At 38.8% G+C, this 10844-nt stretch overlaps 1 protein-coding gene across 1 annotated transcript in view; it reads left to right on the top strand.

The window, feature by feature from the left end:
* Positions 1-1432: 1432 nt before the first annotated feature.
* The window catches only part of TOPAZ1 (testis and ovary specific TOPAZ 1), an 83924-nt gene continuing 74512 nt past the window's right edge, over positions 1433-10844 (top strand). The window contains exons 1-2 of the mRNA XM_045530478.1: positions 1433-2108; positions 2558-5027. Of these exons, the coding sequence (XP_045386434.1) occupies positions 1433-2108; positions 2558-5027 (3146 nt within the window). The remainder of the gene's footprint in view (positions 2109-2557; positions 5028-10844) is intronic.

Genomic DNA, 10844 nt, shown 5'->3' with positions numbered 1-10844 from the left:
ATACCTACTATTTGTTAATGCACAGCACACATTGCATTCAAATACACCAGGTTCCCTTGAAACACACAGAAAGTGAAGATTAATGTCATCTTCCCTGAGGGAGACACATTAGTAAACAGTTGAAAACAGTGTGTTAGCAGATAGGAAGGAATACTTGACCCCTCAAAGTACAAGAAGAGTAGCAGGGAAGTTTCCTCCAGGGGGTGACCCTTGCACCGAATCTTGAAGGGAGGAACATGTAGTTCACCAGGCAGACAAGCAAAGGAAGAATTTCCAAGACTGGTATGTAGAGAGGCACAGGTATGGCAGAGTATATGAAATCTGGGGCACCCAAGTAGTAGTCCAATGTGGCTTAAGTGCAATCTATGCATAGTGTTACAAGACTGTTTTCAAAAAAAGATGAAATCATGGCTCTTACACACGTGTAAAAATGAACTGTGTTAAAGATTATATTTCTCTTATCAGGAAGATTTTATAACCACTGGTTCAAAGGATAGGTGCAAACAACAAATACATTTATAGATCAGGAATGAAATGAACATGGAAATGGAGGCAAAACTGGCTTCTTCCACAGTGGGGATGAGAAGTCAGTTAAACTTCTATTAGACACAATTTGCATGTCACAATAGACCACTGAGTTGTTATCACTCATCTGCAATTTACAGAGTTGTAAAATAATTCCCAAAGAATGAGAATCAGATAATTCAGAAGGATGACTTCTATGCACAGTTTTCCATTGAAGCACAGATTTTCCCTACAATGTCAGTTGTAGACAGACTGGTTAAATATTCGGGGTCCATATCAAACTTGGTCGCAAATACCACACTAGAGTTGGGACTTCTGTTAGTTTTAGTCTTTGAGCAAAGGAAGTTCATGAAAGGCCAAGCTGGGGAATGCTAGGATCTCCTTTAATTGGAGAGGCATGGCCTGTCAAGGAGGTGGAAGCTTGACTGAAATGGCACAAGGATGGAGGCATGAACAAAATTTCAGAGGCTGATGTAGTAGGTTAGTCAAGAAAGTCTGAGGGCCAGAGCCATGGTAGTCGCAAGGGGGAGAGTGGCTGACAAACTAAGAAAGTAGAATCAAGCAGATCTAATGAATGTGGATGTGAGGGATGAAGTGGAAAGAAGATTGTCTCTGGTTTCTAGATTTCTGTCTTACACAACTGGGTGCATGGTGGTGCATCCACCAACAAGAGAGGAGCAAGTTTGTGAGGAGAGAAAAACTAAGTTTTGCACACCTGAGTCTGAGGTCCCTGTAGGACATCAGCGTGAACGTATTAGGAAGGCAGTTGGAAAGGGTCCCTAGGAGACCTGGTGCGGAGTTAGAAGCCACGGGCCCACAGTGGTTCTCGCGAGCAGCCAAGGCGTAAGGAGCCGCAGCTGGGAGAAGGGGCTCTGAAGGCTTCCAGGAAGCTCCGGCACAGCAGAAGATGCAAAGGAGGCCAGCGAGGAGCCTCACCACAGTCCCGCGCAATGAAACCCTTGGCTCGGCCGCCACCGCCGCCTTCAGGGCGCCGCGAGGGGTCCTTCTGGTCGACCGGCGGGACTCGCGGCCCTCCTGCCGGTTGGGGCCTTCCGTGCCAGCCCGGGCCCCGGCCACGCGGACCCCACTTCCGCTTCCGGCCCCGGGCCAAGGTGGCTGGCGGCGCCGGGCAGGGTGGAAGGCGGTGGGCGCCGGGCGTCTGGAGCAGCCTCGGCGTGGCCGGTGGGCTCTTGGGAGCGGACGCGGCGGGGCCCCGGCGGGCAGGGCGGGCGGCCCAGGGCGGATGCGGCGGCCTCTGGCCCCGGGCGCCGTGATGGCCCCGGGGCGTGAAGGTGAAGCGCGAGGCTCGAGGAAGCGAGGCCGGCGGCTGGCGCCAGGGCCTGACGAGGCGGGAGGCTGCGGCCCTGAGGCCGCGGGGCGCGAAGAGAGCAGGCGTGAAAGAATGGTGTCCCGGGCGCCGGGGAGAGAAGAGATGGAAAGTGACAAGCCGGGTGAGGCGTCTGGGGCGGGGAAGACCGCAAGGCTGCGAGTGGAGGGGCCGGGGGACCAGGTGGGCCGGTCGGAGCCCGCAGGCATAGGAGCAGCGAAGGAGGCGGAGCTCCCCTTGCAATTGGGAAGACACAGTAAGAAATCTCAGTGGTCACTCTCTTTTATCTCTTGTACTTCAGCTTGCGCCACCTTTGTTTCACCGTTGGTCTTTAACTTGATTCTGCATGGTCGCTTCTGATGCACATGGTTTACCAGGAGAGGGGAAAACCGGATTTTTTAAAAAGGTGTTTGCCCCGTCAGGAGCCCTTGGTCAGAAGTACTGGGAGGAACTCCTAGTGGTCCCTTTTGGCTAGTGTGAAAAGATGATGCTAAGGATTATTCAGCTGCCTTAGAATTTCTACAGGTTTATACGTAGTATCTTAATAGAAATTAGAGCTTTCATTTAAAAACAAAAGTATTTTTCCATACAGCTATTCGGGGAAGTAAAAATGAATAGCTTCATGATTTTTTATTTAAAGTGGGATTGCTTTTTCCTTCTCAATATAAAATATTTTTTTCTGGTATGTTTTGTTGTTTTGATCAGCCAAGGAAAAAAGAAAAGTTACTGAAGCCTTGAGTGATGATCCACAGCCCGAGATTGATGTGGTAAGAAAGGAATCATTAACCAGTTCGGAATCTTTCCAAACAGTGGAGTGCAGTGAATATCAAAATATGGCTTTGTTGCAGTCTTTGGGTAAGGAAAGTTTGGTAGAAGGTATTAGAAGAAGAATTCGAATAAAAAAATTTAAAAGCTTAGAAAGCCCACCTCTCAAAATAACTGAAAATGAGGCTACACAAAATATTAAGGTTGAATTCCAAGATGAACTGTACAAGAATACTCCAAAATATTCTTGTAACAGCTTGTCACCTGGAGTAGAAAATAATTCCATTTTAAAATTACATGATTGCAATTGTTTCCCCCATTCCAAGGGCTGTAATGATGAAAACAACTTGACATACAGACCTGATGGTGGATGTATGCATGTAGCGGAGAATTCTTCAAAGTTAAAGAAAGAAAACCTTACGAATCTTGCAGAGAAGAGTAACACAAATAGTATTCCTCAGCTCTTACAAACTGAAGAAAATTTAATGGGAGTGAGTAAGTTACTGCATGAAGAAAGTGATTTATACCGAAGTAAAAATAATGGCTTGCTTTCCTGCCTTCAAAGTGAAAAAAATAAATATTCAGTAGAGGAGAGCAATGTTGGGAGGAAACCCAGAAAAAGGATGAAGTTGTCTGGAAAAGGAGATGCAACGGCTATTGAGATGAATTTCTCTAATGTATGTAACAAGTCTGAGTTAGTGTTGCAAGAAAACCAAATGGGTGCCAAGGGTAAAGAAGCAGAGACTTCAGAGGCTAAAAAAAATTCTTCAAATATTTTGAGAAAAGTAAACCATAATGTGCACTCTCCAATGGATCATTTATTAAGCCTCCCGGAAACAGTAGGAAAAAAACCAAGTCCTGGACATCATGTAAATGCTGTATTTCAGAAAACCTCTGAACCACCTTTGAAAGAAGAAACAAAGAATGCTTCAGAGCCATTAGGATGTAAAAGCCTAGAGCCAGAAGAGTATTTTAAATCCATGAAAAGCTCCACGGGAAAATTACCTAATGATTACCATCATATTGAAAAGAGATCTTCACGGGAAGATTTAAGAAATGAAGCTGAAGAATTGAAGGTAAGCTGTCACAGAACAATACCAATGACTGGTAAAAGAACTTGGCCTTGTTATTCATGTGCTAGAATATCTGCCCAGTGTTGGAAAAAGGCTTCTTTGCCAGGATCAAATTATGTTATTCCTGTGTCTCAGAAAAGTTTTGGGCAAGATGATTTTCTTAAACACCAAACAAATCAGACTCACTTAACTGACTCCAAATTATTGTTAGAAAGTTCCTTAACAGAAACAAACATTGACTCTTCAAGTAAAGAGAAATTGGATTCTCATTTAAATTGTTTCTCTTCAGTTTCTGCAGTAGAACCTACTTTAATGGTTACAAAGGAACCTATAATCAAGGATGATAAAAAGATAAAGCCAGAAGAACTGAGCAGAACTGGGTCAGAGGTAGTTTCTAATACTACTGAAGATATTCTGTTAACTAATATGACTCAAAGCTTAACAGTCAGTAAAAATAAAGACAGAGGAAATTTAACAAGACTAAATTTGACAATGGCTTCCCAAGATGGTCAGGAAGCAAGTAACTCTACAGGCAAAACTATTCATCGAAAAGCGTGCATTGCTAAACAAACACTTGTTCCAGACTTGTTTAAAATATTGAACACAGGACGGCTGACTAATTTTAAAATTCCTCTACTTAAGAATAAGACAGAAAAAAGAAAAGAAGTAAATGCCAAGTCATCAGAGAGAGAAGCTTACAGTCCCTTAGAACTTCTTGATAATTTATCTGGAGCAGAGATAAGACAGAATAGAAATAAAGAAAGTGTCTCCACATCAACTTCAGGACCTCAGTCTTTGAGCATGCAAAATAACATAACTCCAGTGCAAGTGAGTTCTGAGTCATTCTACAGTAAGAATCCCTATAGTATTTCTCCGGGCTTTACAAAGCAGTACAGTAATGGTAATAAAGCATCTAATTACATCTCTGAACCAGGCCGTATTGTTTCTAAGAAGGAAGCTGTTTCTCTCACAGTTGAAAATAATACTTTTTCTTGTGATCCTGGGTGTATAGAGAAAAGTTCTTCCTTCTGCTCTGATGTACAAGAAACCTTCCAACGAGTTTCCGGTGAAGTTAGTGGTAGAAAAATGACTAAGAATTTTTCAGAAATCAAAGTGGAGTTTCCAGATATTCTTAAAGCATATGAAGATGATGTCCTTGTAATTGATGTAATTCAAGATGACCCAGACCTCTTTGGAGTCTCCAATGAAGGGGAACTGTCATTTGCTTCAGAAGTCCCCATGATAAGCCAGGAGCCCAGTGTTGCTGAAGAGCTCCAATCAATAGACTCCAAGCATATGGAACTTCCAGGAAAAAAAGAACCAAGTGATGACTTGAGGTATGCATGTTCTAGTATGCCTTTTGGTGCAAATTATTGTTGGAGGTTACAAAAGCACTCTCTTCTCTTACGTTGCACTAATTTATTCAGTGATCATTGAAGCTCTATTATTTTTTTAACCCAGTTATTTATTAAATGCAATATAGCTTATTAGTGCTGATACCCAGAAATGTCATTATGCTAAAACTTAGAGTTGAAATAAAGGATTCTATATATCTTGGAAGATATAATGGAGCAGATTAGCTGTTCAAAATTTAAAATTATGATTTATGAAGTGGCCTTTTAAATTATGGAAATTGCTTCTTTCAAAAGTCAATTAAATTTATTTTTATATATCTTTAATTATTAAAAATATGCAGATAAACTTTTATTTCAGTCAGATTACTTAAGATCAGTGCTATATATTGTAACCAATTTTCTGTGGCTTCCTTGTTAGATAAAAAGTCTATTTTGGGGGGAACAGCAAAGCCTTGTAAATTTTTATTTGAAGTAATTAGGGCTTGAAAGTAGAATCAGAAATTAAACTAATTTTCAGAGAAAAACAATAAAAATTTTATGTGGTTTTACTTTTAAGGTGATGGTTTTAAATGATAATTTCCCCCCAAAATAGGACTGGTTTGCCTGAGGCAACTTTAAATGAAGCCAAGTAGTAACCTTCATGCTCAGGAACTTAATCTATTCTAGTTGGCCCCATTGATCTAACATTATGTCATATTTTACTAAACTTTCATAGCTCCTCAAGCTCTTATTTATATTTGTATGTTATAATACTTGAATATTGGACTGTTTTATGAACAGACTTGAAAGATGAAAACACTTTCCACTAAGAGTCAATGGTACATGACTTAAATTTCTCTGGTATTTACAGATTTCTAGTTACCTTTGTAATACCATATTCTTCTTAATGTTCTTAGCACAACAGGAACTTACTTATCACCAAATAGAATGCTTTCTGTGTGCCAAAGGGAGAACAAAGAGCTTTATTATTTTTTAGCCATGTAATGAGGTAGGATGGTAATCTGCCCATTTTGAAGATGGAAAAAATGAAGACGACAAGTTGTCACTTGCCCAAGGTCACATTGCTAAGTAACAGAATCTGAATTTGAACCCAGGCCTTTCTTACTCTAACACTAATGGATCCTTGTCTTTATACCCTGAGCTTGTTTTTTTAAAATCTTCTTGTTGCTATGTGACCTTTTAGGCAAATGATTCTACCCTATATGTAAAAAAGTAAAGTACTTGCCTCAGGGTTGTGAAGATTAAATCAAAGAATGAATGGAAGAGGTTTTACCATGGCACTAGGTGAGCAGTGAGGGATCAATGAGAGGTAGTTCTTGAATTTTTTTTAACTGTTATACCATGCTTCCTTTGAGGAATACAAAGGAAAGTTAGAGCAAAGCCTATAATCTCTTAAGAGCAAACATCTCTGTTGACTGACAAAATGTTGACAATGAGCTACAGCCAAAAGTAGAAAGAGATAAATGTTGTGAATTAAAGCGTGGGAAATTTATTATTTTTTTTTAAAGAATAATGGCTGATTTTTGAAAATGATACATGTTCATTGCATTAAAACATAAAAAGGAGGAAAATCCCACTACCCCAAGTAACAAATTAATTGCTGTGTGTATGCATCATTCCAGACTTCTATCTATGCATATATGTGGATATAATACTAGAAAAATTGGATCATGCCATTTTTTAGTAAAAACATTAAAGTTAATTTTATTTACACTTAACTAGAAGAGGTGGGGAAACGAGGTGAAATGAAAGGTATCGCTGACTTGATATATTTTTTACCACAAGAAATTAGTTCCTAAAAGTTATCTCTCAAGTTAATAAGGGAGATTATTTAAAAGTGAGTTCTATCTTAACTTTTAGATATTGTGTTCCAACTTTAGACACCAGTGTTTGCTTTCCTAATATGAAAGATGAATGTATCTGTACATAGATACTTTTTCTCCCAATCTTGCCCCCCTCCGTTTTTGTTAAAAATTTTTATTGTGTATTGCTAAGCCTTGTGCCATTTACATTCTCCTCAGTAATCTGAATTCCTGAAGATTTTTCTCTATTTAAACTGATTCAGCCTTTACTACCAATCCTTTATACTTTCCTGTAATCTTGGCTGTTTTGATTCATCACTTAATTGGCTAGATTTTAAAGCAAAAAAGAAAATTAAGAGTTCATGATTGCTGTATTCCCTAAGATGGTGGGTGCGTAAGAATGACTTGTCTAAGAGAAAATTATCTGGATATAAAATTCTTGGTTTATGGCCGAGTGTGGTGGCTCACGCCTGTAATCCTAGCACTCTGGGAGGCTGAGGCCGGTGGATCATTTGAGCTCAGGAGTTTGAGACCAGCCTGAGCAAGAGCAAGACCCCATCTCTACTAAAAATAGAAAGAAATTATATGAACAACTAAAAATATATATTAAAAAAAATAGCCGGGCATGGTGGCGCATGCCTATAGTCCCAGCTACTTGGGAGGCTGAGGCAGAAGGATCACTTGAGCCCAGGAGTTTGAGGTTGCTGTGAGCTAGGGTGACGCCATGGCACTCTAGCCCAGGCAACAGAGTAAGACTCTGTCTAAAAAAAAAAAAAAAATTCTTGGTTTATGTTTCTCCTCCTCACAACTGTGTAGACATTGCTCCCTTGCTTTCTGGCTTCTTTTTTTATGGTGGAAAACCCTAAGGCCAAACTAATACTCCCACTGCACCTCTTTAAACCACCTTTTTTCTTCTTGCTTTCCACCTTGGGATTAGCAATTTTATATCAGCCTTTCCTGAGATAAGGTGAGCCATTTTGGTTTGCAGTATCAAGTTTTTACTTCAGATGATTTTTTTTATTATCTTTGAACTTCATTTCCCTTTATTTCAAATGTACCAATTATACTTTTATTGGCTTTTCTTTGCCTTTCATGTCTGCTTCTGAAGTTTCAGTTTTTAAATAAACTTGAAATTTTCCTCAGCTATTTTAATGTTTGTATTTTTTATCTGCACTGGAAATATCAGTTTTAGAGTCATCCACAGTGCTAAGGTAAACCTTAACAGGAAAAAATGAAATCATGATAACTATAGGATCTATCAGTAGTTGCAAAAGCTCCTGTGCAACTACTGTGGTTAATGGTTCTAGAACTAAATTAAGCTTAAAATATGATTTCAGATTTCAGCTGTTTCCTTTACCAGTCAGTTGCTAGTTCATATACTTTTACCCCCTCCCCCCTTTAAGACACTGAGAGGTTGAAGTCTGCTAGAGTGAGTTTTTATTTTACAGGAATAAAAAATAGAAGATGAGAAAGTGTTAGGCACAGATATTTGTCAGAAGCTCTGGACTACCCTTTATTGGTAAAACAAGTAGATAAATCTGAGCTGATTTAATTGTTGGGGAAACAGACCTGGTTAGGGAGAATTTGTAAGGTGTTTAAGTCATGATGGAATGCATATTCGTTGTTATCAGTCTCCACGGTGAAGAAAGTCCATAATAAAATATAAAGCATTAGAAGCATATTAGAACTCATTCACTAAAACTTGAGTTGATAAGCTTGGAAATGTGTAATGGCTGAAATTGGTAAAACTTTTTGAATTAGCCCATAAGTATCATTGGAAATGATCTGAGAATGTCTATAATGGTCAGTGCTAGACAGTTAATCTGTACTAGAACATAGGATTATTATTATATGCTAACATACCAGTTGAATTATAACGTATGATAGATTGAGATTTTAAGAATCAGCCAGAAATTAAGGGGTAGTACTGTATAGCTGGAGGGGGGCTAATATGTTTGCAATAAAATTATATAAACTGAAGTACTAAGAATAGTAGGAATTTAGAAAAGAGAGGAATAAAAAAGCATCTTGGAAAGTAAAAAATTTGTATTGATCCTTGAAGTTTGGTTTCATTTAGATTAAAAAAGGGGAAGAAGGAAACAAGTTTTGGGGAGGAGAAATGAGGAATATGTGGGCAAAAAGGAAAGGTAGGTAATGAACATGATGGTGTAGGGAAGGTTATAAAGGCTTTCCTGACTCCATTAGGCAGAGGTAGGAACCCTTATGTGTTCCCATAGCACCTGTGCTACCTCAGCTATTGCACTGATTCCATGATAATATAATTTTCATCTCTCTCACCTGCTAAACTGTTGGATTTATTAAAGGTAAGAAACATCTATGTCTTGTTACCTTTGCAAGTCCAGTCCCTCATATATTGGGGTGGGAAAGAAAATTAAGGTTTCAATTTCTACTTGAGAATATTGCAGGCTATTTCTCAAGTTCCTAGATTGGAATATATGTAAATGAAAACAGTGAATTCTTTCTAAAGCAAATAGACATTAAAGACTAGTGCGAAATAATATTCGATAAGTATTATGATGCCATATGAAGGAGGTTGGAAAGTTAGGCATTTGAACTCAGTACACAATTGATGCTGTTGGTCAGTGAGGATCAGTTATACTACCTTCCCAACTTGTACTTAAATCCATAAGGAGTTGTAGATTCTGGGGCTGGTAAATAATAAACACAAACTTCTAGGGGGAAATACATCTGGTACCAATGCACAGAAGCTAAAAAGCCTATCACTTTTGCCCAGGTATTTGAGTTCCACTAGACCCATGCCTAGCATGGATCTAGCCTGGGCAGATTATATCCTGTCTCAAGTAATTTGCTTTCTCATAATCTAATTTAATCCAAGTTTATTCCCCAGGAGATTGGCCTTCTAGAGTAGAGTGGTCTTATGACCAGTTTCACCATATTAAATGACAAAAAACAGGTTTCCACTCAAAGTAAGGATTATTCTTTCTGTACTATATTGAGACTCCTTGCCTGTCTTTTAAGAAACTTACTTTTCTCCATTGTCCCTTTCCACTGAATATCTGATGTGTTCTAACTACAGTGCAAATTTTTACACCTAATTGTAAGAACTGATATTTAATGTCTACCCTGAGCTAGATATAGTACTTATTCTATTTAGTGGAGCAATTCTGAGATTGAAACTGAACCTATCTTTATAATTGAATCAAAGAGATTAACTTTCCAAAGGACGCACAGATTGCAAGAATCAGAGCTGAAACCTGAACTCGGGGCAACCCACTCCAGAGTCTGTCCTTCATCCCTAAAATGGCATGCTGGATGAGTGGCATTTTGGTTCTTTTTATAGCTTTCATTTGATTGCAAACTGCCACAGAACATTATTTTACTTTTGATCCCTTTCCTGTCTCATCTCTTCCTCCTCTTTAAAGCAGCAGGTGGGGTAATATGAAGAAACATCTGTCCAATTTTTACATTTTTCTTTTTGAGGCCACATAAACCATTGTTTCTTGTCATTGCTGACATAATCAGTGTTGTGCTTGATCGAGTAATCATATGTAATATCATGAAACCTAACCTCACAGCATGGCATCAGGCTCAGGAACTTCTGGCTCAATGAATTGGATACTGTAATATTTCTCTGCTTATGGCCACTGCTATCTGCAGAATAATTATACTAGCAAATCTGTGGCAGTCCTATCCAGAAACAGAATATGTGAATAAATAAATGAATATTGACCACAGTTAGCTAGTTAGCATCTCAAAAGGAGAGAGTAACATTTTGAATTTTTTCTTGGGCTATAGTTTTCAAACTTTTTCTGCTAATAATTATTCTAAAGCAATCGTCTTCCAACCTTTTTGTCAATTACCCACAATAAAGATATGTTTTACTTTAACATCCAGTATATACTTATAAATAGGTGAAACAATAGGTGTTCAAAAACAGTATTTTCCTTACAAGTGATGTAGTCTCATATGTTGTATTTTATTATGGTTCATTAAAAAAAAATTCTTGGTTGGGACC

This window comes from Lemur catta, chromosome 18, assembly GCF_020740605.2.
Source record: "Lemur catta isolate mLemCat1 chromosome 18, mLemCat1.pri, whole genome shotgun sequence".
Classification (NCBI taxonomy): domain Eukaryota; kingdom Metazoa; phylum Chordata; class Mammalia; order Primates; family Lemuridae; genus Lemur; species Lemur catta.
This window is presented reverse-complemented; position numbering and strand designations above follow the sequence as displayed.